The sequence below is a fragment of the Aspergillus sclerotioniger genome (genome assembly GCF_003184525.1).
Source record: "Aspergillus sclerotioniger CBS 115572 chromosome Unknown BO94scaffold_47, whole genome shotgun sequence".
NCBI classification, from domain to species: Eukaryota; Fungi; Ascomycota; class Eurotiomycetes; order Eurotiales; family Aspergillaceae; genus Aspergillus; species Aspergillus sclerotioniger.
This window is the reverse complement of record NW_020291037.1, coordinates 154,493-179,903: the sequence shown is the minus strand read 5'-3', so window position 1 is coordinate 179,903 and position 25,411 is coordinate 154,493. Positions and strand designations below refer to the sequence as shown.

The 25,411-nt window shown below is 56.3% G+C and overlaps 7 protein-coding genes and 1 non-coding gene across 8 annotated transcripts; 6 read left to right on the top strand and 2 right to left on the bottom strand.

The window, feature by feature from the left end:
• Positions 1-116: 116 nt before the first annotated feature.
• On the bottom strand, positions 117-8,027 carry ags3 (alpha-1,3-glucan synthase Ags3). The gene is made up of 4 exons (XM_025617515.1): positions 7,288-8,027; positions 7,048-7,223; positions 405-6,992; positions 117-352 (listed from the first exon to the last, which is right to left on the bottom strand). The coding sequence occupies exons 1-4, from the start codon at positions 7,648-7,650 to the stop codon at positions 304-306; spliced, it is 7,176 nt and encodes a 2,391-aa protein (XP_025461993.1). The 5' UTR covers positions 7,651-8,027; the 3' UTR covers positions 117-303.
• A 1,845-nt stretch (positions 8,028-9,872) lies between these two features.
• On the bottom strand, positions 9,873-13,376 carry BO94DRAFT_307454 (non-ribosomal peptide synthetase). Its single transcript, XM_025606803.1, has one exon. It carries the CDS (start codon positions 13,019-13,021, stop codon positions 9,995-9,997), a length of 3,027 nt encoding a protein of 1,008 aa, XP_025461992.1. The 5' UTR covers positions 13,022-13,376; the 3' UTR covers positions 9,873-9,994.
• A 789-nt stretch (positions 13,377-14,165) lies between these two features.
• Positions 14,166-15,682, top strand: BO94DRAFT_478812 (aminotransferase class I/II-fold pyridoxal phosphate-dependent enzyme; the record flags this gene model as incomplete). The annotated part of the gene is made up of 3 exons (XM_025608713.1): positions 14,166-15,027; positions 15,087-15,229; positions 15,281-15,682. The coding sequence occupies 3 exons, from the start codon at positions 14,166-14,168 to the stop codon at positions 15,680-15,682; spliced, it is 1,407 nt and encodes a 468-aa protein (XP_025461991.1).
• Positions 15,683-16,038: 356 nt separating this feature from the next.
• Positions 16,039-16,109, top strand: BO94DRAFT_t299. The gene has a single exon. It is a non-coding gene; the product is annotated as a tRNA-His (tRNA).
• A 1,410-nt stretch (positions 16,110-17,519) lies between these two features.
• BO94DRAFT_421818 (uncharacterized protein) lies at positions 17,520-17,972 on the top strand (the record flags this gene model as incomplete). The annotated part of the gene is made up of 2 exons (XM_025607407.1): positions 17,520-17,851; positions 17,909-17,972. Coding segments are annotated over 2 exons (396 nt in total), but the record flags the coding sequence as incomplete, so codon positions are not given.
• Positions 17,973-18,309: 337 nt separating this feature from the next.
• On the top strand, positions 18,310-20,308 carry BO94DRAFT_307415 (cytochrome P450). The gene is made up of 3 exons (XM_025606802.1): positions 18,310-18,699; positions 18,756-19,193; positions 19,254-20,308. The coding sequence occupies exons 1-3, from the start codon at positions 18,530-18,532 to the stop codon at positions 20,161-20,163; spliced, it is 1,518 nt and encodes a 505-aa protein (XP_025461989.1). The 5' UTR covers positions 18,310-18,529; the 3' UTR covers positions 20,164-20,308.
• Positions 20,309-21,316: 1,008 nt separating this feature from the next.
• On the top strand, positions 21,317-23,538 carry BO94DRAFT_579501 (MFS general substrate transporter). The gene is made up of 5 exons (XM_025615272.1): positions 21,317-21,818; positions 21,881-22,479; positions 22,535-22,553; positions 22,616-23,200; positions 23,258-23,538. Exons 1-5 carry the CDS (start codon positions 21,654-21,656, stop codon positions 23,363-23,365), a joined length of 1,476 nt encoding a protein of 491 aa, XP_025461988.1. The 5' UTR covers positions 21,317-21,653; the 3' UTR covers positions 23,366-23,538.
• Positions 23,495-25,378, top strand: BO94DRAFT_612083 (uncharacterized protein; the record flags this gene model as incomplete). The annotated part of the gene is made up of 1 exon (XM_025616657.1): positions 23,495-25,378. One exon carries the CDS (start codon positions 23,495-23,497, stop codon positions 25,160-25,162), a length of 1,668 nt encoding a protein of 555 aa, XP_025461987.1. The 3' UTR covers positions 25,163-25,378.
• Positions 25,379-25,411: the final 33 nt, after the last annotated feature.

The window sequence follows — 25,411 nt, the reverse complement described above, 5'->3', positions numbered from 1 at the left end:
AGCTGAAAGGATGACAGTGTCCAAGGTTTGACAGCAGCTTACACGTGTTGATCCTTCGGCTTACTCTCTCATCTCCCGTACAGAAGTTCCACTACTACGCAAAGTATAACAGGAATAAAAAAAAAAAGGAATGTCTATAATCATTGATATCTAAGGGTACATATATGCAGGCTATCATAGGGGGAATGTGAAAGAGCAAGTCTATACATGATGGTCCAGAGGACATACTAATACTCAAACATCATTAGGACGACTGGGGCTGTATCAGGGAGCCGCAGTGCGTGGGACATGACACTCAATGGCCTAAGGCCGATTGAGCTGTTCCCGCCGGTAGAACAGGAGGAAACCAAAGCTAGACCCAAGATTAGCACGGTGCAAATGTATGAGAGAATAGAAGAACTTACCTTGCGAGAAGCTGGAAGAACAAGGCAATCCAGAACCAGGCATTGCCGACCTTATCGATGGACGTGCCCACATCCGGGGAGATGCTGGCCGGTCCGATCTTGTTCGGCGCGAAGCCACGGGCACAAATCGTGGCAATGGATCCCAGGGATTGGGCCGCCAGGAGAACGAAGCAAACATGCACTCGGGTCATGGTCTGCAGGAGAATCATTCCCAGGCCGACTTGCTGGATCTCATCTAGGACACCCAGCCAGAGCCACAGACAGCGCGATGCAATGGAACCCGAAACCAAACTGCCGGCCCAGGGTAGATAGTAGCCGATATTCGACGTTCCCCACCATGTTTGCGCCCATCGCGGGGCTCCCAGACTCAGTCCGAAGACAGGCAGGATCCAACTGTGCTCCTTGGAGAGCGCGCGGAAGAGAATCAGGATGAGTACCCAGAGGACGATGAAGAAGCCAACGATGAGGATGACAATCTCCCACGGCTTGGCGTGCTTGGAGGACCACAGGAAGGACCAGTTGCGACCCACGGCGGCGGAGAGGAACCAGTTCTGGACAATGACCATGAAGAAGAACCAGAGGATGATGCGGCGGCGGAAAAGGGAGGTGTAGAAGGAGAGGATCCGACTGGGGGACTGGCGGTAGTAGTTGGGCAGACCCAGGGCCAGCAGGACACCGATGGCAAAGCAGAGGGCTGCAATGGGCATCACGACCGCTGTCAGTCTCCACGAGCTGAGGGCTGCCACAGACACGCCTCCGACCTCGGCGGCAGTGACCTTGGAGCTCCAGAACCAGAGCGCCACCGTGTAGATCTGCTGGATACCCTGGATCATACTGGCACGGAACATCCAGTCTTTAACGGGGACGGCACCTTGGTCACCGAAGTTGAGAGCGAAGAACAAGGAACCGCTGGACGATGCGATGGCGTAGACGCCCGCGGCGACGTTCTGGGCCCAGGCGCGGCCCAGCGAGGTGAGACCGAAGGGGGAGACGCCGATGATGATGAAGGCCAGGCAGTAGAGGAACCAGGGGAGGGTGAGAGAGAAAACAGCTGGAGAGCGGTGATAGATGAACCACCATGCGATGGAGGAGACACAGTAGATGGCCGCGATCACGTACACCTTGACGGCGGTCTCACCAACCTGGCCGACCAACAAGGTGATCTGGGACGAGTTGGTAGCGATGATCTGACCCAGACCCAGGAAGAGCGAGTAGATTGGCCAATTGCCGATACGCCGCCGCATGAATCGCTGGATGACCATGGGACGCCGGTAGCCCAGCTGCATCAGCCAGCGATCAATCTCATCGGTTCCGTCCGAGTCGGAATTGGCACTGGCGTACGAGGCGCGGCCGTCGGGGCCATCGTGCATGCCACTGTCGGAGCCGGGCATGGCGATGGCGCGATCCTTGGGCTGTTTCTTCAACTGGGCGTCGCTGTAGTCGTAGTAGAACTGGCGCTCGCTCTTCATCAGGTAGGTCTCAATGCAGCAGTCGGTGACCGAGTTCTTCTTGTTCAACTTGGTGAGGATGTCTTCGAAGCGCCGCGTGAAGTGACCCATGCTGTCCGTGAAGGTCGGGTCCACCTTTTGCAGCTCAAACACCGGCTGATTTTGGGTGGGCGTGGATTCGCCCACAAAGGAAGTGTGGTCGCCCACCACGGAGGGCAACGAGAGCATGGAGACGGTGCGGAAGTGGCCCATGGGAGGAGCCAGGGAGGGCGACGAGACCTGCGAGATAGGGTACGGGGACCCCGGCCGGGAATTGCGGAAGGTTGGGGGAGGGATCAGCGGGGGAGTGCTGACGCTGGCCCGGCTGTCTCCCCCGGGCGTCGGTGCCAGAGTGCTGGTGACAGCCCTCATCGCCTCCTCCGGGGAGATGTAGTCGACGGGGGGTGCCGCATTCTCGTCGTCATCCTCGGCGTCGGTGGTCTCGTCACCCGGCGAGTGCGTCGACAGCTGCCTCTTGGTCAGGCGGTTGCGGCCCTGACCGGGTCCCGCGCGCCGTCCCAGCGAAAGCTGGCGGTTGAGGCTGCTGGCCCGGCTGTTACCCTCGGCGGTCTGGAGTTCTTGCAGGCGAGACTGGGCGTGCTCGATGACGGTCTCCGGGGGCGTCTCCACGCCCGAGGCGCGCGATTGCGTCCCCGGAAGGGCCAGCGTCGAGTACCGCATGTTCTGCTGCAAGTCCCACGCGCTCTGCGACTCGGGCAGAGAGCCGGCGACGGTGGCCTTGTTCTTGTCGTGGTGGATTTGGATCGAGGTGCGCTGGAGGGTCTCGAGTTTCTGGATCCACTCGAGGACGGGGAATCGCTGCTTGGCCGAGTTGGCCCGCATCTGCTCGCGCGTCTCCTGCGACGAGTCCAGGGCGGATTTGATGGCGGTCCTCAGCTGGTGCAACAGATGGCGCGTGGCGTCCGACTCCACCGTGTACCACCAACCGGGCATCTGGCCGAGACCACCAATGCGAGAACCAATGCCCAGGGCACCCTTTCGACCGAATTCGACGGCAATCAGCCCGAATGGTTCGTCACGAGACGGGATCAGAGCGAAATCGGCACCCGAGAAGACACAGGGAGGCAAGACGGTGAACTCGGGCCGCGAGAAGACACGACCGGGGAACATGGTGGCGATCTTGTCCAGCTTGATGGCGGCCAGCCGGCCATACAGGTCGATGATGGGACCGACGCAGATCACCTGCACCTGGGGCCTGGCCGACAACACGGCCGGGATGACGTCCGCAATCAAATCGACACCCTTCTGCTTGGACCAGCGGCCCACGAATACCAGGAGGTCCGCGTTGCGATCCTCGGTCAGGCCGGCCCACTTCTGGGCCTCGAGCTTGTCCGTGATGCGTTCCTCGTACGACCGGGTCAAGGCTTTCTCGTCGCCGCTTTCCTCCAGGGGGGCGATGTCGGTGGGATCGGGGTTGGGCAGACTGCCGATCTTCTCCAGACTCCAGAAGATGGGGTACCGAGCCCAGGAGCGCTTACCGTACTTGTTGGACACACCCACGGCACCGAAGCCGCGCTGGTGGAATCGCAGGTAACTGGCACCGGTGTGCAGCAGATTGAACACCGTTCCGAATTGACAGTACTTGGTGGCTGTCTCGACGGGCAGGTTGAAGACCGAGCACACCTCCTTCTTCTCCTGCTGGTTGCGGAGCGGCCAGAGACCCTGGAACTCGGCGTTGTGCAGAGACAAGCACACGGGGATGGTGCGGGAGGGCAGCAAGTACAGCGGCGCCAGGCAGCCGTGGAAATCGTTGATGTGGTACATATCGATCGAGGGGAATCGCTTGATGGTCTCGGCGATACACTGGTTCCACGCGGAGTAGTAGATGGCGCTGTCCAGGTCGTCCATGCGGGGAGGGTAGGGCTCGGCCTTGGTCTGCTGTCGGAAGACGGGTGCGTCCAGGAGCACGTAGGTGATGTTGTTGAGAACGTGGTATTGCACGTGGACCAGGTAGGGGTTGTCGAGGATGGTGACGATGTAGGGCTCCGTCGGGGTGTCCTGAGGATACTCGATGTCCCCCACGCAGGGCACCACCCAGATGAGATCCTGGTGACCCAGATGCTGGGACATGAGTTGAGCCATCACACCCAACCCACCGATCTTGACCTTGGCCTTCCAGTCCTCAATGTCGTACTCCATGGTCGCAATCAAGACGGTCCGCCGTTTCTCGGGGGCCCCGGCGATGGCCATCTCGGTCGAGGGCGCAGCAGCCGCCATGGCGGACACAGCCCGTTCGGAGTGGTCGTCTCCGGACTGTCCCCTCAGTCGGCGCCAGACCAGCAGCGGCAGTTTGTCTTCCTTGGCCACGTTGCCATCCGTGTTGAGCTGAACGCGGTAGAAGGTGCGGATGAAGATGAACACGCCCGCCAGCGCCATGAGAATGGGAACCACCCAGAGCAGGACGTAGAGCACGAGTTGGGCCCAGCCGGATCCCACGGGGATCAACTCGTATCGGAGGTTGGCATCGTTGAGCGAGATGGTCCAGCCGAGATGCGGGAAGGGCGGCAATTCGGTGATGTTGATGACGTTGGACGACAGGTACGAGGGAGGCAGCCGCTGCACGACCGACGAGTTATCCACGTCTCCATAGACACCCGTCGTGTCGGGCGTGCCATCCTCATCGGTACCCCAGATGCTGATCTGTCCCACCGAGGGCCACTCGTAGACGAAATCGTACTTCCAGCGCAAGTCGTCCTCATCAAACCGCATCTTGCTGTCCAGCCCGGCGTCGTAGCCATATTGGTTGTAGGGGCCGTTCCACCACATGTGCGGGAATCGACGAGCCACACCATCCTTCCAGCCGTAATCGCCTTCCTGGAGATAATCACTGCTGCCGGTGAGTCGGGAGAAATACTGGACCCGAACGTGAGTGCCCTTCCACTTCTGCGCCGACGTGCCCGACCACGAGGTGAGATCGATGGTGGTGTTGCCCCCAGTGTACTCGGTCCAGTTGGACCAGCTGCTGCCAAAACTCGTCGAGTAGCGGTACTTATCCGCGCCCGCCGCGTCATGCTGAATGTAGTAGCTGCCGTTGTCGGACTTCTGCAGCAGGGTGGTGGAGTAGTTGGCCAGGGGGGAAATCAGGGGGTTGGTCTCGGTGCCCAAGCGGAACAGGAACTTGTCGACGGCATTCGTGTGGGTGCCATTGACGCTGGTCACATTATTGACCGTCAGCTGGTGCACGCCATGGTAGACATTCTTCAACGTCGTGGACCACGTCCACACCGTCGGGACCTCGCCCACGAAGTTGTTACTCGTGGTTCGGGCCGTGATGTTGGCGCAGGTGACGTTGGAGGTGTCGAACGAGGCGGTGATGCCCTTGGTCGTGGTCGAGTTCAGGGAGATGGCCTTGGTGAGCACGTCGCAGTCCATGGGTTTGGAGAATCCCAGCTGGATGGCCAGGCTTTCCCCATTGTCCTCCGACGAGATCAATCGTGCGTCGTGGCCCGGGACGAATTCGGTGACGGTAGGGCCGGGCTCCACGAAGCTGGAGGCCTCGACATAGGCGCGGTATTCCCACGGCAGCAAGGTCATGTTGCGGGCGCATCCGTACGCTCCACTGCCGCCGGGGCCATCTTCCAGGGTGAGCTCGTCATAGGGATAGAAGAGGTTCTTCAACTTCTTCCCGGAGTCGAAGGGGGCCAGCAATGCGGCAGTCTTGTTGGTGCAGCTGGTGCCGTAGGTCTCGGTGGTATTCCCGTTCTGATAGACGAGCCACAGGGTGCCATTGCTCTGGGTGGCATTCTGCTGGACCCCCGGATAGTAGGTGCGCAGGACGGACCACAGGCCCGTGACAGTCGGAGTGGTCTCGGATCCCGGCAGGTAGATGTTCTCGGTGAGCTGCGACAGGGTCTCGAGGTAGAGCCCATCGTTGGCCACGGGGTACTGCTCGCGGATCTCGAACATGCGCTTCATGATGTTGCGCAGGGGGTGCGCCGGGTTCCGCTGGTCGTACGTGACGGTGATGTCGTTGCAGCCGTTCAGGCCCTTGTCATTGGGGAAGTCGTAGAACTTGGAGGTGTTGAGCGAGAAGCAGCCATGCGTCCACCAGGCCGTCTGGTAGGTCATGGGCTGCCGGCCGAACAGATAGTTGGAGGCCGTGGCATCGAAGACGTACATGGCCTGCTCTTCGCCCCAGAGCACCAGCGGGATGCCCGGCAGCTCCAACGTCACGATGTACAGGCCCAACAGGTACTTCACCGTGCCATTCTTGATGGCTGGCCAGCGGAAGTTATCCTGGTTCGACACGCCAAACATGTGGCGAGGGTCCAACTCGCCCGTGAAGGCGTTGATGAAGTCGTTGGTCTCCAACATGCCGTTCCACGCCTCGATGAAATCGGTGGGCAGGTCGAACCCGGCCACCAGGTTACCGTCCATTCCCAGGAAACGGGTCATCGACCGATAAATGGTATAGTGGAAAGCGGCGGAATCCAACGCTTGCAATCCGTCGTCACGCAAGAAGTATTCGGAATCCGAATCGTTGGTCAGCTTGATGGCCACGTCCACCGAGTCGGGCACCTGGTTCGGCTGACGACCGCGACCCAGATAGAGACTGCCAAAGGTGTTTCCCGACGTGATCTCACCGGGCAGAAAGAAGTTGTGCTTGCCATACTTCTTGGCGCATTCTCGGTAGGTGCTGATGATGTCGGCGAGGGGCTCCAGAGTGCCCTGGACGGCCTTGTCGAACCGGAAGCCATCGACATCGAGACTGGCGATCTGGATGCAGGAATGGTGGGTGATAACATTCCGGACGGGCTCGTGCCATTCACGCAAGCGATCTTGGACAGAGGCGAACTTGGTGAGCTGGCGCTTCCAGTCGGGGAAGTTACCAAAGGCCTCCAGTTCACCGTACTGGTCGAAATCACTGTTGTAGCACCCTTTCAGGTCCTGAACCCCGCCGGTGGTGATGGGATAGCCCGTCTCGTTCCAGAACTTGGGGTAGTTGCAGGTTTCGTTGTACTCGTTGCTGAACTGGAAGTCGACGTACTGGCGATCGGTGATCCACTCGACCTCGTATTCCGTCGCCAAAAAGTCGGCCGAGTCGTTCAGATGGCCCTTGAACCCGATCAGGTTGCTCAGACTGTACGTTTGGGTTAGTGGGGGATGATTTGAGGGAATGAAGGGTCTGCACTCACGTTGCCAAGGTATTATCCACAATCACGTACATGTCGCGCTTGTGGATTTCCGTGATCGTGGTCCGCCAGTCCTCCAGGGTGCCATGGTGCATGTCCAGGAGGGTGGTGTCCACGGGCGAGTAGCCATCGTAGGCCCAGGGAAGATTCATCAGATACGTGCCCGCAAAGTAGATGGCCTATGCCGATCAGTATAACAGCAAGAAAAATCGGTCTGACATGGGGCTGGTTTGTGCCACTCACCTTGAATCCCATGCCCTTGATGTAATCCAGACTGTCAATCAACCCCACGAGATCGCCGCCGTGGCGCATCTGGTTGGAGTCGATGACATGTTCGAAAGTGGTGCCGTTAATGTTGTCGTTGGTGGGATCGCCGTTGGCGATGCGATCCAAGAAAATGGTGTACATGGGGAATCGCCAGTTGTCTGGCGACGGGTGATATTCGTGATCCGGCCATTCTCCCCAATAGTCGATAGGTGACTTGGCCGAGGAATTGGTGTTGAGGTTGTAATCAGCGAGCGACTCGGTGTAGGGCCAGCCTACGGCAACGACGCTCAACAGGCCCACGATGAGCACTGCTGAGCGTTGCCAGTCCATCCGGAACATGATGGCCGTGGCCTGGGATCGACAACTTCGTGCCACGCAAGTGAACAGATGGTGCACGATAAGCCAGAATCAATTCCACATGCCCGAAATGTTGCCAACAGTCACACCGAGGAAGGGAAACCAAACCAGTAACGAGTGACGGGGGACGAAACGAGGGAGGAGGGAAGAACACGGTAGGTAGGCAAGAAAGGTGTTGACAAGCACGACTTGAAACGAGGGAAATGAAGCAAGACGACTTCGGGCGATGACGAAGGATGGGGGTCTGGGGCTTGACCAGAGACGACTTGAGGAAGAGCGAGGGACCAGAGAGACCAGAGACATGAGACATAAGACCATCTAAAACCTTTCACCCGCGGTGGGGTTGCCGTGGGCTGCTGTCCAACCGACTGACCAACGAAGTCCAAGACACCGGTTCGACCGTCTGCTGGCTATATTAGGAAACGCCATATCAGGGTCTCATGATTGGGTGTCTCGCGCTGTGCTGGACCTTATCGAGCGTCTCGCTGAAGCAGCCACTGCCCCGGGCCTGTGAGGGCCACGCCCTGCACATCAGCGCGCCATCCAACGTCAGGGTTACAACCGCGGTTCTTTCCATGTCGATTCGGTGGAACATCGGACCTTCTGGAAGGATTCTTCCAGACCCGACCCAGGGTCATGATCCGACTTGTCCGCGAGACGTATAACTTTTTTTGCCATCCGGAGGGTTTGAGGGGCAACCGGGCAAGAGGCCAGGCCAGATTTGTCGGGCAGGATCTGTTCGTGAACCAGGCGCGGCTTCGGTGGGGATCCGAGACTTTCCCCCCTCCACTCCAGGGCCTCCACTGGGGGGGATCCACCGCACACAACCCACCCACGTCCTACGTACACAGGACTGCTTGTGCCCACGTACTCTCTGCTATCGCGACGCCGCCATGGGGCCTTTTCCAGGGAAAGGCGGCCAGTGTCCCTGGGGCGGCGTCTCAGACCTGACCAATAATATTGAAACCTGTCGATCCGCCGGCTGCAGACCCCGGCTCGGAGGCGGCGCCACTGGTCGGGTCGGCTTCAGGTTAGTTAGTAGTGAGGTGGTTATCTCTCAGACGGTGAGAGAAGAGGAGAGAGGCAAAAGGCTTACTGTGTTCCTGCTGACTCACCCCGGCATGACGTCATCGCCCCGACCGATGCCCCGGTGAGGCACCGCCATGTTCTGTGTCACTTTGTCACTCTGTCAAAGAAGGAACCGTTTCACTATCCATGGTAGCCTCTCGGCAACCACCCGTCTCGCATGGCGTCAATTGATTCTACCCCTTTCTAAAAAAGGCTTGTTTCGTGGATGTGTCCAGAACTTCAGAGGATTCCTGCATATCCCGGCATGGTGAAGAATACTAGATACATCGACCGATTGGTTGGACCGAGAATCTCGTCCACGGAAAAGACCACCGATGGGACCACTGGCAGCTGGCTCCATGATCAACTATCTATCTAACAGTGTCTAGGTACACTTAATGGTAGTGACCTCCCTGATCGACGGGCTGTCAAAAAAAAGACCAATCATCCTCTATCCGAGATTCCGCCATGCAGTGAGGCAGCGAGGCAGTCAAAAGAAGGCAGTCATTCCCTCATCAGGCCGGGCGGCAAACGGAAAAGGAATATGGAGGTCGGGAGCTATTAATAGCCACGGCACCAGTACCAGTACACTGTATTACGTAGTCTGTCTTCCCTGCCGTCATTATTCACCATTATTCATTTATTCATCCACCTTCAGAGTTCAGTAACTTAGTCAGTCTCTCGCCGACTTCGCCAGACATCCGGCCAGGCTTTTCCCTGTTTTTTTTGTTTTTCCCACTCTGACCAACGGCCGGGGTTTAATCTGACGGGGTGAAAATGAGGGGCCAAAAAAAGGACTCCCCCATCAATCAATCTGATGCTTCAACTTTCACGGCTGTACCTGCAGACCCCGAGCTGGGCAGTTGCTTGGGGGGGACGTGATCGGGTCTTTTCCCACCACTGGCGGGAGTCGACGAGTCGCATGGGACACGTTGCCCGCTGACGTTGGTGATGTGTCTCTTCAGCCAACCCATCCCAGCCAGCATCTGCGAGGTTCAGTCGGGCAGAATGCATGATTCCGACCGGGCGAAATCACCAGCCCCCGTCTCTTATCGTACCGACCAACCTTTGGTCCAGCGGACAGAATTTCTATTTGAGGTAGAGTATGTACATTCACTAGCTCGGATTTAACGGCGTCATGGGCGTGAGACTGAGAGATCAACGCGTCGCTGGCGGTGTGGAAAACCCCTCCACTGGATGGTGGATTCGGTTATCTCCCTGATAAGCATCGTCCCCGTGGACACTGGACAGACCCGAATTAGATGGCATAGAACCCTTTCCGGTTCCAAAACGCGATAAATCGCTGCAGCATCGCCGCGTCAAAAGGCTGATATCGAATATCCGGTCGGTCCTGCAGGGCCTGGACGGTCTTGTCGCAGCGGTACCGGGGCGACCGTTGACTGGCCTCCCATCGCGTCAAATCCCCCAGCACGCGCTCCCGGAACATGGGCTGCAACGGCGCCAGAGGGCCATCCCGTTGTTGTTTCGCGGCCACTTCCTGCACCCAGTCCTTGTAGTCAATCAACCGGACCCGATACCCGGCCTCGTTGATGATCCGACAAGTATCCTGGAGCGTGGCCGACTGTCGCTGGTCCGGCGAGAGCAGGCTATACGAATGGCCCAGGCACTGGGGCGAGGCAGCGATGTGCATGACCGCCGCGATGACATAGTCCACCGTGACATACTCCAACCGTTGGTCCAGCCGGGGGAAAACGCCCAGCTGGATGCACCCGACAATCAGGCGAGACACGAAATCATCCGGGTTGCTTTCCCCCGTTCCCCCATGCCCAATGATAAATCCGGGTCGATGGATGACAATCGGCAACCCCCGGGCTCGCATGCGACGCACCATGCCCTCCGCCACCCACTGGCTCTGCGCATACCCCAGATCATATCGCAGCGCCTGCGCATGGGGCTCCAGGGGGCCGTCTTCGTAGAGCTCCTTCGTCCCCAGCACAAACCCGGTTGGGCCCCACGCGTCGATGGACGAGAGGTATTGCAGTCCTTTCCGGCGCCCAGCGGCAGCCAATTGAAGGATATTACACGTGCCGACCACATTCGATGCATAGTGCTCGCGGTATGACTGACAAAAGTCCACCTTGGCCCCGAGATGGAAGATGATCGAGGTCCAGTTGGCGAGCCAGTCGTACCGATCCGGTCCCAGGCCCAGCTGGTCCTGCGTCAGGTCTCCCTCGATCATGAATAGTTTGTGTTTTTTATCCTGGCAGCTTTTCCACAGGTCATACCGCTCCAGGGCCTTTTGAATGCGATCAGCAGCACTCGGATGCGCGCGGGGCCGGCAGAGACATGCGACTTGCTTCACCATCGGGCGATTCAGGAGATGATGAAGGAGATGAGCCCCAACGAAGCCCGTGGCGCCCGTTAGGAACACCTTGCCCTCGGATGCGGATTCCCAGTGAGGCATCACTTCAATCTGGTCCACTTGGTTAATATCCTCCATCCACTGGCGAGTGTGATCGGGTGCATCGGTCGGGGATGCCACCTGGCCAACCAGGTGCACCAAATCCGACACGGTGGAATGGCAGTAGAGGTCCTCCATCGACACACTGCACCCAAGCTGGTCTTGGATCAACGCGAGAAGCGCAGCCGCCTGGAGAGACGTGGCTCCCCGTTGGAAGAAGTCATCGTGGTCGTGGATATCGGCCACACCCAGGATTTCCTTGCAGAAATCGTGGATCATGGCCCTCTGCTCCTGGACATGACTGGTCCCGTTTGGTCCATCATCAGATGCCTTGTGATCGAGTCTCTTGAGTCGAGTTTCCAACAATGCCTTGCGATCCACCTTGCCATGCGGGGTCAGAGGGAACTCGGCCACGATTTCCACCGCTTCAGGAACCATGTACGAGGGAAGCCGATCGCGAGCAAAGTCCAAGATATTCTCCGGACCGAATTGACTGGATGGCTTCAAGTGAACAAAGCAGATCAGCACCGGCATTCCCTCATCCGACTGGGGAGGCTGTTGGATCACCACCGCCCCCCGTATTGCCTCACAGCTGTGCAGCACCCGCTCGACCTCCCCCAATTCCACCCGGAACCCTTTATGTTTCACTTGAGTATCGGACCGGCCCACGAAGTCGAGGTTTCCTGAGCCAGGCCGCCATTCCCCGATGTCTCCGGTTCGGTACAGTCGAACCGTCTCATGGTTTCGCATCTCATTCTTGCCAGGGACGAGTTCCTTGCGTGGTTTGCACAGAAAACACTTCTTGTTCTCCGCGGGGCGATTCAGGTACCCTCTGGTTTGCTGTGGCCCGCTGATGCAGATTTCTCCTGGCTGGCCACTCTGGTGAATGGGGTTTTCGTTGTGGTCTATCAGGAATACCTCCATCTGACCAACGGGTCCTCCAATGCCGATGCGGTCCCGCTTGGTCTCTTCCAAGGTTACCTCCAACATGGTCGCCAAAGTCGTGCACTCGGTGGGCCCGTATGTATTCCAAAGATGAGCCGGGGGGGCGTGTTCAAGAACCTCTCTCATCGCTCGCACATTGGCAACATCCCCCGCCGTGAGGACATGTTTGAGGGTATGGAACGCTCCTTGATCAGATGCCATGATATTGAACAAGGCGGCCGTGATAATCAGGACGGTCACCTCATTCTCCTGGAGGAACGACGGCATAGCCCCCGGGTCCGTGGCAATCCGACGGGGGACTATCACAATGGTGGCCCGCGCGATCAACGTCACCCAGATCTCAAACAGGCTGAGGTCGAATCCGGGGTTGTTAAACGATGCCACCCGGTCATCGCACGACAATGGAGTCGCGGGGGTCTCGGTGGCCAGGTGTAGAATCCCGTCCGCTCGGATCTGGACTGGCTTGGGCCTTCCCGTCGAGCCCGAAGTGAAGAGGATATGACTGTGTTCGGAAGTTATGTCGACTGGGGGGTTCTGGAATTTGGTGCCGAGCTGGCTTTGCCCAATGTCAAAGTCAAATCGGTTGGAATCTGGCAATTCCAGCTGTCCATCTTCCATGATAATGTGCTTGACCTGGGCATCCTGCAAGATGTCCGTGAGGCGCCGTTTGGGGACAGAGGGTTCGATGGGGACACAGACGCAGTCCGCCAGGCGCACGGCAAATTGAGCAACGACTTGCTTGACTCCGGGGCCTAGGAGAATCCCGATGGTGCTTCCAGGGTCTATCTCCGCTTTGAGTCTTTCAGAGAGGTGGTTTGACTCGGAGAATAGCTCCGCGTATGTAAGAGACCTTCCTTGGTCTATTACAGCGACTGCGTCCGGCGCGTCTCTGGCATGATTGATGAGTATCTTCTCCATGTTCTAACCTTGATGGGATGAACCGGGGAAAGATATTTTCAAGTGCAATATTCGAAAAGGTCAGACAACAAGTGCAATATTGCGGTGATGCCAACACTGTCGTGCACTCGGCCCGAATTTATATCTTAGTCGCCCAATAGTCCTGTACTCATCATGTTCTTTTGATGTGTCTGGAACGTTATAATGATGTATTTGAAGAGTCCAGAGTACCACGGTCATCATTCCCCTCAAGTAGATCATGCCTTCATTCTGGATACTCGATAGGCAAATCATACTGACACCACATTGTTATGTCATTATCGTATTACCCAACGACTGAATCATCGCGGTCGAAGACATGAGCCACTACTTTGCGGTCATATACAGTCTGTATTCTCCTGGTTGACCCAGGTTGATGGGTTGTTCTTTCCATGGTACAGGACTGCCCCGGTTGAGTTCAATTGGTCGTCAGTGTAGGATCGATCCATGGTTCTTTTCGGCCACCTGTCGGCTCAAGTGCAAATATGGTTATGCATGTCCTCTTGACTTGATTTAACAGGCAAAACATGCTTTGAATCAAGGTCACCGTGTCCTGGTCTTGGAACTATATGTCTAATACCCAATCATTTGAGCGGGGATCGTGTCATGAATCCCGAACCGACCCATCCCATAGTCCCCGACCACACTGGTGTCACTGATCTGCATGGGTCTCGATGAACTGTAGGCTGGAATGAAATTGAACGAATCGCATGGCCCGGTAGATAGTCACACAGCCTGGTCTTTCAAGAAGTCAGTTGCTTCAATCCAGCTGTCTACATGGGCTATCACACGTAAACACCGATGCATGTTTTTTCCCTTGTCACCCGAGATTTCCATCATTGCTGGGGTGCCATTGACCACCTGGATGACTCGGAGCGCATCATGGAGATGCAACTGATCGGCGTGAACTCTGTCTCGACTTTGGATCTCTCGTTGGTTTCTATTGGAGGCATGTGTGGAATGACTGTACAGTCGGTAATGCCGTGCGGTATATATTGCATCTGGCTGCGCTGATCCTCCTGGGACCATTGTTTCTCAAGACACAACCAAGCCAGCAGTGCTACAGTCAACAGTAACAATGGCACTGAAACCATCGCTTCCATCAGTCCTTCAGGCCTCTAGCCACATGCCTGCAAGCATCCTCAAGTCCCTCAGTGTTGGAGATTCTCCGCTGAGTTGTACCCAAACGCATCCCGTCAGAACCATATCACAATCCCATTCACGTGGACGAGAAATCATCCTCACCCAAAAGCTCAGGGAACAATTGCACAGTCGAGAGGAGCAGGATCGACTGATCACCCCGGCCCATCCCAAGACAATCTCCCACATGGCCGATTTCGGATCCAACGATACTCTATCCTTCTCCTCCTCGGGGGTTCTCCGCACTGCATTTCTCAAGGAACTTGAACGTCATCCTAATTTCACCCTGGGCAGCAGATCCACGCGCATTTTTGAGGGCACAACCCAGTATCTGACCGATCTGGAAGAGTACCTCGCGCATTTCCACGGGGCAGAGTCGGCTCTATTCTTCAACTCAGGCTTCGATGCCAACGTGGCACTCTGGTCGACCGTCCCTCAGCCGGGTGATGTGGTCCTTTATGATCAGTACGTGCATGCCAGCATCCACGAGGGGATGCGTCGGGGCCGCGCGGAAACGCAAATGTTCCCACATAACGACTGTGCGGGTCTTCAACAATGCCTCCTCAATCTGCGCGAGAAGCATCCTGGAATAGCTGAAGGCAATCAAACCGTGTTTATTGCCTTGGAGTCCGTGTACAGCATGGATGCAGACAGTCCACCCATCCATCGCATGATCCAATTAGTCAAAGAGATTCTTCCGCGCGGCAACGCAGTGCTGAGTATCGACGAGGCTCATTCTAATGGTTTACTCGGTCCCAATGGATCAGGGTATGCATGCAGCCTGGGTTTGGAAAAAGAGTTTGCCCTCAGGTTACATACCTGCGGAAAGGGACTTGGGGCAACCGGGGGTAACTCCCTCCTCTAGCATCAGCACTAATGGTGACCTATTTCCATTAACACATCTCAGGTGTCATTCTCGCGAACAAGATCATCCGGTCCTATATCATCAACTACGCCAAGAATGTAATCTTTTCCACCGGCCCGGCCTTCCCGGTCCTTGCTGCGGTCAAAGCCGGGTATGATTTGCTTGCCAGCGAAGAGGGAGAAACAGTGAGATCCCAATGCCCCATACTCCACCCAGAGGTTAACCCATCATGCCAGCGCCGCACACGACTCCAACAAAACATCTCCTACTTCCACAACAAACTAACCAGTCATCCACACTGGTCGGCGATCAAACAAAACGGTATCCTGACCATCCCCACCGAAGGCACCTGGGCAACGGAATCATTCCACGCCCCGATCATCCCATTTAATACTCGCGACGGGGATGCAAACAGCCTTGCTGACCGGTTACATCAAGCCCACTATTGGGTGAACCCCGTGCATTACCCTCTCGTTCCCAAGGGCCAGGAACGGGTCCGTCTGGTGCTTCATGCAGATAACACGGAGTCACAGATCGATGACATCTTGGGGGTGATTATGCAGTGGTCGATGGAGCAGGTTAGGGATAGTACGAGGTTTGATGATACGGGTTGGATGCAGGTAGCTTGTTCTATTTAATCGGTGTTGGGATAGAAGAAAGTGATAAAAGCCGAGATGGTGATCCACGAGGTTGATAGTGGGTGAATATATATATTGTGGATGGTGTTCTGGGAATTCATAGCAGGATTGATTTCGAGCCAATAAGCACAATTATGGATTCAATAACGCTACACTGAAATATACTGAGCTCCACATAGAGAATTCCGATGGATAATAGTGGTAAATGAAGTTGAAATGGCATTAATGGGCTGGGTGCCAACCAGCTTTTCTACTAAATCGGGAATAGTGTAAAAATTGCCGCGCACATTTCCCTCCTTCACTTTTCAAAAAGACAGAGGATATAATTTGCATTGACAGCCAGTTCTTCAACAACAGGTGCTGTGGTCTAGTGGTATGACGTCACGTTGTGGCCGTGCCAGCCCCGGTTCGATTCCGGGCAGCGCCAATTACAAACTTTCTTTTTTCTTTTTTCCTACCACTGGTGCCCCTTGGCTAGGATTCCGCTCGGAGACAAACTGCCGGTAGATTTTTATTCCCCTAATGCTAGAAAACGGCTCATGTACTTCAATGCGATGCGATGCAATGCTTACTGAATTAATCCTACCACCCAGTCTATGTTAGCTACGAAAAGCCATCCATCCATCCATCCATCCATCCTTGAACTCTCCCTCCTTTAGCTAGACATCCCGCATCCACTGACAACCCCTCACCTCATTGTGGTAGGCGGTATACATATCTCATCATCCTTGTCCCAGCCCCTCCCCTGCCCCTCCCCCGCCACCCCTCCTCCTTACAGGGGTTCGAAGCGGTGAGCGCCAGCAATATCGGAAAACTTACATGACAGGTGAAATAAAGAACCAATCAGAAGGCTTTCCGCTGCATATCTCCCCTGCCCAGGATGCACAAGTGTAACCTAGTTGTTTCTCAGCACTGAGAAAATAAACAATCGCATGCCTGCTCATAGGCGACTTTCTAGCTCTTCTCGACTGTCTGACACTTTGTGTGTGGGATTTAAGATCAACGGCCTCCCCCCTCCACCCCTGTTTTTGTCTCGTTCGTATCCTTGTATTCCTTTTCGGCCGTTTTGATTGGTGTCATGAAGCATGGTTTGGGGCACCTCATAGATTGCCGTGTCATCGATACTTGCACCCCCAGCATCACGTAGCAAACTAGGTCCTGGCTGTCTACAGTCCAAGGGGTTGCGAAGCGCCTTAGGTAGTAAACACCAAGCAACGCATTCCTGAAAGAGTGTAGTTAGAGGTATCCTGTATAGTTATAGAAGCCGAGCGCTGTTGAAGGGCTTCCTTCATCAAGCGCTTGTAAAAAGCTGTCAAGCGCTACCAAAGAGCTCAATGAAGCACCCTTTAAGGACTTGAGTACGTACTGTAAAGGGCTCTTTCAAGCATATTTCTAAAGAGCTTAAGCAAGCACCAGCATAATCTAAAGGACTCAATCAAGCAGTTCAAAGAACTCTATCTAATACCTTTAAAGAGCTTCATCAAGGAACTGAAAAACGTTCACTTGATTCCCACTCACAGCCTGAATCTATGGAAAGACCTGATTCAGATCTATAATCTAAAGATACGTTCTGGGGGAGGAGGGTAATTACCCTCTGAGGGCGAAGCGGTAAGTAACAGCAATATACCAAGTCACGTTACAGGCGAGACGAAGCTGAGAGCTTATTAGAAAGCTGGATTGGAGAATCCCACAGACTAATCAGAGGCCTTCCCGCAGCCCTTCCGTCCCATCCATCTCTTCTGCGCAGGACCAGGTTCCCTGGTGTTCCTACCGCTGCGTGTTTCGTCGATCAACCGGAACATTTATCCTCACCTATCGAACCATGTCGTACCCTACCTACACTCACTACTGGAGTGTCATCGACACCGAAAGCCGTGAATGGCACCAAGCATGGCCGCAGCTGGTGCAGGATACCTGGACCATTATCGAACGCGCCGGCATCGCCCTCACCGGTCCCCCACTCTACGGCCACGAGACCACTCCTCTGGTGTGTGAGCAGAACGGGATAATGATCAACGGAGTGGGCGAGGACGGATGTGAGTGTTTGGTGCTTCGCAAAGAAGAGACCACGGTCACTTCGTGTATGACCCTTGAGCGGCCGTATGATCTGGTCGTGGGGTGCATCCTGCTCCGGGCGTATGCCTTGGCCCCCGGGCAATTTGATTTGATGTATCTGACCCTTTTCTTCCCTGTGGACATGGATTGATTGCTAATGCTGCTGTCAAGCTCCGATGGTTATTGGGAGGATTGGCGGCACGTTCGCCAATTCTACGCCCAACTTTGGCCGGACATGGTCCCGGATTGCCCGTGGGGTTCGGACCCCAGTGACAATGAGTCGGAGGGGGAGGAGGAGGAGGAGGAGGATGATGATGATGATGATGATGGGAAAGAGGAGGATAGGAATCATAAGAGTTGATAATCAGGGGGAAATGACTGGGTGGTGGAGTTCGGGGCCATGGCCGCCGGACTGGGGGGTTTTCCTTGCCTGAGGTGGCATATAATGAAGGGTACCGTCTTGGTGCAGACCAACGGTAAATGTAAGAGTAGTATTGCAACCGCCTTAAAAAGTTTGTTGTTGTAGGAACTAAAGCGATACGCGCGTATACGAGGCCGGGTGATGTGTCGCCGTATTTCGGTCGTATCCGAGAGCTCCACCGGGCGGATCCTCTGGAATCATCGTCATCTTTTAGCCGGTCGGACCAACCACACCACTGCCAATCCAAATGTCAAACCCACTCAGGAGTCCAGTCAGATTCCGGGGGTTCAATCCCCCCAGATATAAATATCCTGCCGCATCTCCCCTTCCCTCCCCTTCCCTCGTCTCACCCACCTGATCAGATCGTGATCATGTTCGACACCCGACTGGTGCTGCTCGGCCTCGTGGCCGGGCTGGTGTACGTGTGGCACCGACGAAAGCCCGACCCGCGGGAACCACCGGTGGTCAACAGCCGCATCCCCATCATCGGCCATCTTCTGGGCATGTTGTGGTACGGCTTGCCATACTTCACCCTCGCCACGTGAGTTTCCTGGCCCCAAGGCATCCCGACCGACTGATCCCTGATGATGGGGACAGCAAGAAACACTCGCATCCGATCTGCACCCTGGACATGGTCTTCAACAAGACCTACATCGTCCAATCGCCCACCGTCCTGCACTCCATCCAACGGAACCGAAAGACCCTGTCCTTCGACCCCTTTGTGTCCATGACGCTCGAGCGCATGGCCGGCATCCACGGTCCCACGCTGGAGCTCTTTCGCGAGAAGGAGTCGGGGGGTCAGGGCCTGAGTCATGACGTGATCGTGGCCATGCAGCCGACGCTCACCGGCCGGCCATTGGATCGAATGAATGAGTGCATGGCGCGGAATCTGCGTCCCTGGCTGGACGAGCTGGCTGGCCTCCCCACAATCGATCTGCACGCCTGGTGCAGTCGGGTCATCACGGCGGCCAGCACGGCGGCCTCGTATGGACCCTTGAATCCGTACCAGGATCCACGCATTGAGAAAGCCCTCTGGTAGGTGATCGGTCTTCTCTCCCCCCCGAGTCAATGCGAACCGCGATACTAAGTGGGTAGGGACTTTGAATCACACCTCAGCCTCCTGCTGGCCAACTTCCTCCCCTGGCTCACGGCGCGCACCTCGTGGAAAGGGCGCGAGACGGTGGTGGCGGCCTTTGTGAAATACTACGAGCTCGGAGGGCACAAGGAGGGATCCGAGCTGACATATATCCGGTGGAAAACGATGCACGACGGAGGGGTCCCCCTGGAGCATATTGCGCGACAAGAGACCGCCATGGGCCTCGGCCTCCTCTCGAATAGCGTGCCGGCCACGTTCTGGGCCATGTTCGATCTCTACTCCCGACCTGACCTGCTGGCGGAGATCCGGCAGGAGATGCGGGCGCATGTACTGCGCGTCGAGGCGGATCACCGGCACATCATCGACATCTCGGCTCTGCGGGATCAGTGCCCCCTTCTGCTGTCGACGTTCCAGGAGATCCTGCGCGTCCGATCCGCTGGCGCCCCCACGCGCTTTGTCTTGCAGGATACCGTGGTGGCGGATCAGTACCTGCTCAAGGCCGGCAGCGTGGTCAACATGCCTGGCGAGGTCATCGGGCAGTCCGACGAGGCGTGGGGGTCGAGCGCCCACGAGTTCGATGCGCGGCGCTATATCAAGACGGAGAAGAACCCGCGGCGGACTGGAGGGTTCATGCCGTTCGGGGTGTCGCCGGTGATCTGCCCGGGGCGGCACTTTGCCAGTGCGGAGATCCTGGCCCTGGTGGCCATGCTGGCCCTCCGCTTTGATATGGTGCCGGTGGATGGAAGCTGGCAGGAGCCCCCAATCAACTCCCAGGCGATTGCGTCGAGTATGCGGCCTCCCAAGCATGGCTTCGACGTGCGGGTAATTCCCCGGAAGGAATACGAGGGGGTGGAGTGGGACTTTGAAGTCAAGGAAGGCACGGGGATGTTCAATTTGATGGTGGGATGACCGGCCTTCTCTGTGCGTGTTAGTACGTGGACGAATGCAGGATGGAGTGAAGAGTACACTGTAAATAATATTTGATTCCTCGATTCAAACACATTCCAACCACATGTTTGGGTAGCATTTTCTACAAGGATCACCACTGCAAGACCATTGTAGCTTCCTACATACTGTATAGGGTACACGCCACAGTAGGCCACGTGGGTAATCCGGTCGTGGGGCAGAAGCATCGAATTGTTACAAACTATGATGTGGGAATTGGGGAAAAGACTGACCAGCGCTTCGTCGGGGAATTTATGAAAGGGCAATCCTCGAGCACGTGCCTGGCGTGTGACGCCAGCCTTATGCAGGCGGATCTGGCCAGAGACTTCTGGTGGAGACGGCATCCCCGGCCCTACGGTCGGGAGCTCGAACGGTGGTCTTGGTACGAATCAATTGGAATGAAGCTGGATCGGTCTCCACTGGGCAATGAAAAGACCATTGCATGATGCGTAAAAGTGGCCATGGGGTGCAGGAAAAATCTCTGCGCGGGTGCAGGATGCAGCACAACAAAGAATGGAGGCACGTGGGCACAGGCCTCGCCTTGATTAGAAGCGACCGAGTCGGGGGGTGGCACACGTGCCTCCGAGCGAGGCTTTAAGACGCGCTGATATAGCCCGAGATTGAACAGTGGACCCCAAATGGCCCCTCACGAATCACGGCCAGGGAGGTTATCAGAGAACCGGCACGGGGTTGCTGAGGCGCTGCAGCCAGATACGCTGAAGATATCGTAGATACGCCGATGATAATTGCACGAATTGCCACGCTCTTCCTGGCCATCGGAAGACTCTCTTCTGCCCTTCAATCTGCTCCCCCTAGGATTGTTTCTTGGATGGTGAGGCCCCTGGTCGGGATTGTACTCCGGATGGTGTCATGGCCATCAGGGCCGACCGGTGACACCCAGTAGGCTGGGCACGTGTGCGGCACGCGGCGAGCCGGTGGATTTGGGCTGGAGCCATGGAGGGGCGCACAAGCCCCGCTGAGCTTGATTGTGTGGCCCGGAGAGACCGGGCCACTTGACTCTGGAGGGATCTATCGTCTATCGACTATCTCCAGGCAGTAGGCAGTTAGGGCATTTTCCAAGAGGCGTCAGAAGGATGCACCACTCAGGTAGCAGATACCTGGCTGTCCGCCCGCTTTCACATGTCTGGCACAGGTACCTAGTACTTGACACCAAACCTTAACTGTTCCAGCTATCATCCTGCTCTCACCGTGCCCTCTTATTTTTGATTTTTGATTTTTTTTCTTTGGCAATCTTATAAAGGCTTCTGTTCCTCTCAAAATATCACTTCTCTCCTGCCTCAATCCTGCATCCCCTTCCTGGCACTGCAGCTGATCCCCCCCCCCTCCTTACTTCACAGCTTCTTCTTCTTCTTCCTCCCCCCTCTTCCTCTTCCTCTTCCTCTTCCTCTTCCTCTTCCTCTTCCTCTTCATCGCACCTCGTCTCACCCCCCACCATGGATCCTCGAGACGAGAAAAAATCCGAACTGGTGGTCGCCCCTCATGGAGATTCTCAGATCGATGAGGATCCTCTGGCCCTGCCCGAAAAAACCTGGTGGGAGCGCAGTTGGCCCACCTTTGCGTGTGGTGCCGGTCTCTGGTCCGATGGGTACCTGCAATACGTACGATGCCTTCATTCACCCTCACTCACATTCACTAACCTGTCTTCGTCGGCCCTCTCCAGGTCATCGGTACCGTCAACACAATCCTCGGCAAGCTGTATCCCGATGTCTACAAGGGTTCCACCTACAGTCAGAATGTCTCCTCCATCGCCTTTGCCGGTACCGTCGTCGGAATGCTGTTTTTTGGCTACCTCTCCGACCACTGGTCGCGCGCCAACACCCTCATGGTCTCCACCGTCATCCTCTTCGTCTTCGGCGCCCTCTGTGCCGGGGCCTACGGAGCCGGCGGCAGCTTGACTGGCATGTTCACGGCCCTTACCGCATACCGCTTCTTCCTGGGGTTGGGCGTGGGAGGAGAATACCCGGCGGGCTCGGTGGCCGCGGCGGAGAGCAGTGGAGAGTTGGAAGAAGGCACCCGCCACCGCTGGTTCATCCTGTTCACCAACTTCCAATTGGATCTGGCCTCGGTCGCCTCGTCGCTCGTGCCCATGATTGTCGTCCTGGCCTGTGGTGAGAACCATCTCCGTGCCGCGTGGCGCATCTGCCTCGGGCTGGGTGTCATTCCACCGCTCAGTCTGATCTATCTGCGAATGAAGCTCAAGGAGCCTGCCGAATACTCGCGCGAAAAGATGCACAAGTTTCCCGCCTGGCTGATTATTAAGTAAGTGTGGCCCTCTGATTTCAAGCGGAATGGGGTTCTAACTGGTCGCAATTAGGTTCTACTGGCAGCGTTGGGTAAGCCCGTCTGGATCAAGAGACGACGACAACGGTTGGGAACTGGCTAACCTGTGCTCTAGTGTGTGGTCGCTCTGATCTGGTTCATCTACGACTTCTCGACCTATTCCTTCAGCATTTACTCCTCGGCGTGGCTGAGTGTGATCATTGGCGACAATGCGCCTCTGTGGAAGACGCTGGGCTGGAACACCCTGATCAACGTCTTCTATGTGCCCGGCTCCTTCCTGGGCGCCTTCATGAGTGACTGGTACGGGCCCCGCAACACCCTGGCGTTTGGAGTCTTCGTGCAGGGCGCGATTGGGTTCATCATGACCGGGTGCTACCCCTACCTGGATACCTCCCACTATGTCGCTGCGTTTGTGGTGGTGTACGGCATCTTCCTGGCCATGGGCGAAGTCGGTCCCGGCGACAACATCGGTCTGTGTGCGGCCAAGACGTGCGCCACACCCATTCGTGGCCAGTACTATGGCACGGCGGCGGCCATGGGCAAGATTGGCGCCTTTGTGGGCACCTACGTCTTCCCCGTCATCGTCGATGATGCCGGCAGCAACGTCGCTCACCAGGGCCAGTACCCGTTCTACGTCTCCAGTTCGCTGTGCATCTTTAGCGCCTTCCTGGCATACTTTGGCCTGCCCAAGATTAACCAGGTACGTGTTCTTCAACTGGGATTGTTCCAGCGAGATCGATAGCTAACCGTGCGATAGGACACCATCACCCACGAGGATGCCCGTTTCCGCGACTATCTCGAATCCCAGGGCTATGATACCTCGACCATGGGGATTGCAGCCCCCGAGACGCAAGAAGCCCGGTAAGGCTGGGATGCGAGATTCAACGAGTGATGCCACTGTGTAGCCTAATTCTGTATTTAATATCTACCACCCACAATAATCAATCCATATAATTCACAAGCTGCCCAATGCGACCAAGCCAGACATCGGAGGATGGTCTCTTGGCCCACTCCGGGCCGGCTGAAGGATGAGAACAGGCCTAGCTCCTTCACTGCCCTAGCCAAGCTTATAAAGCAGTCATTGTCCGGTTTCGAAACCCTCCAATCCCTAATTGTAGCCATGACCATCACAATCCAGATCCAGTCGCGGACACGCGTCCAGCCAACCTGTCCTCCTGATCTCTCGCAGTCCGTTCTTCTTTCTATACTGGACGCCACCCATCTCACCACGGGGACTGCAGCAACCATACTCTTCTACGATGCCGTCGAGCGAGACATCGCCCATCCCCCAACCCCTGCAGCACTGCAGACATCCCTGGCGCGGGCACTCGACGCCTACCCGCAGTGGTGCGGTTCCCTGCATCGACAACCCGGACGCCCAGGACGACTCATGCTGACCTTTGGCGGCCCTGCTGCCCCAGGAGTCGCCTTCATCGTGGCTCACGCGGATTGTCCTCTGACCCAACACCTTCCTACGAACCGAGAATCGGTCTGGGACGTGTCGGACTTTCCAGAGGCCAAGCTATTACCGGATACTCCGCTCTCTCTGACCGATCTGTCCGACGCCAGCCTCCCCAATCTGGCCATCCAGATCACCACATTCTCTGACGGTGGCCTGGCAGTGGCCCTCCGGATCGCTCATCCCCTGGCAGATGCCCACTGTCTGGCCGGCTTCGCGCTGCACTGGGCAGCAACCCTAAACCCTCCCCAGAATGAACCTCCCCAACCAACCTTCGACCCGCAGCAACTCGACCGACACGCCACCAGGATCCCGACTGATAATACCACCACCACCACCCTGCCCATCCACCGCTATGACCCCTGGATCTCTTCCGAAGGATGTCCGCTGCGCGGCCGATGGACCCAACCACCCCCCGAGTTCGGCTCGCTGCCCCTCGACCCACCGGGCGAGCCCATCCCTTGGCATCAATGGGACCCTACCGCGCCAGTAACCCAAACTGTCCTCCATTTCACCTCCCACGAGCTACAGAATCTCTGGGCCGAAGTTGACACCGAAGAACTAACCCATCATGATACACTCCTCGCCCATCTCTGGTCATGCGTAACTCGGGCCCGCCGTCCCTCCTTTCCCATCCAGGACCCATCAGAGGAAGACCCAGAAGACATCATCTACCTCACCTACGCCCTAGGCCTTCGCAAACGCCTTACTCCGCCACTTTCCCCCTCCTTCCTCGGTTCTCCAACCATATCAGCCGCCATTCCCTCCTCCACCGGAACAGTATGCTCACCGGAGACAAACCTATCCACCCTCGCCAGCCACATCCGAGCCACAGTATCCCAATTCACCCCAACTCGCATTGCAACCTACCTACACGATAAGATACACGAGGAGTGTCCCCACCGATACTGGCCGGGTTTCATGGGCCGGAGGCATCTGATGGTGACCTCGTGGGTGGGGACTCGATTGTATGAGGTTGATTTTGGAATGGGTCGTCCGCGATATGTCAAGGGGGTGATGCCTCAGTTAGATGGGATGGTTCTTGTTATGGAGGGATCTCCTAGGATGCCTGTCAAGAAAATGACGCATTGGATGAGGTATGGGGTGGATGTGATGGTGTGTTTGGATGCGGATGTTATGGGTAGACTGCTACAAGACCCTGTTCTTTGGCGATTTCGCGATACTACTGCTGGGGTTATTTGATTACCTCTATTTGTTGATCCTAAGTTGAGGATATCGTGAGGAGGGGGATGGTGAATAGAAGTTTTCTCGTGCTTCTTGCCTAGCCTCTCAGGGTGGACCATATAAAATTTGTCTCTGGTTTTCCCCTCTACCTTGGTTTATACTCTTCTCTATACCAGTTTATTTTATTTGCTGCAGTTGATTTGATTCTGTCCTGTTTTGATCCGACTTGTTTCTACAGATATTATTCCAATACTTACTCTGCACTGC

Coding starts and splice junctions, on each gene's coding strand:
- ags3 (XM_025617515.1), bottom strand. CDS start 7,650: ATGTTCCGGATGGACTGGCAACGCTCAGCAGTGCTCATCGTGGGCCTG. Junction 7,224..7,287: donor TCAAGGGCATGGGATTCAAG/GTGAGTGGCACA, acceptor TGATCGGCATAG/GCCATCTACTTTGCGGGCAC. Junction 353..404: donor TTCTTCCAGCTTCTCGCAAG/GTAAGTTCTTCT, acceptor TCTTGGGTCTAG/CTTTGGTTTCCTCCTGTTCT.
- BO94DRAFT_307454 (XM_025606803.1), bottom strand. CDS start 13,021: ATGGAGAAGATACTCATCAATCATGCCAGAGACGCGCCGGACGCAGTC.
- BO94DRAFT_307415 (XM_025606802.1), top strand. CDS start 18,530: ATGTTCGACACCCGACTGGTGCTGCTCGGCCTCGTGGCCGGGCTGGTG. Junction 18,700..18,755: donor CCATACTTCACCCTCGCCAC/GTGAGTTTCCTG, acceptor TGATGGGGACAG/CAAGAAACACTCGCATCCGA. Junction 19,194..19,253: donor CGCATTGAGAAAGCCCTCTG/GTAGGTGATCGG, acceptor CTAAGTGGGTAG/GGACTTTGAATCACACCTCA.
- BO94DRAFT_579501 (XM_025615272.1), top strand. CDS start 21,654: ATGGATCCTCGAGACGAGAAAAAATCCGAACTGGTGGTCGCCCCTCAT. Junction 21,819..21,880: donor CCGATGGGTACCTGCAATAC/GTACGATGCCTT, acceptor GGCCCTCTCCAG/GTCATCGGTACCGTCAACAC. Junction 23,201..23,257: donor GCCTGCCCAAGATTAACCAG/GTACGTGTTCTT, acceptor ACCGTGCGATAG/GACACCATCACCCACGAGGA.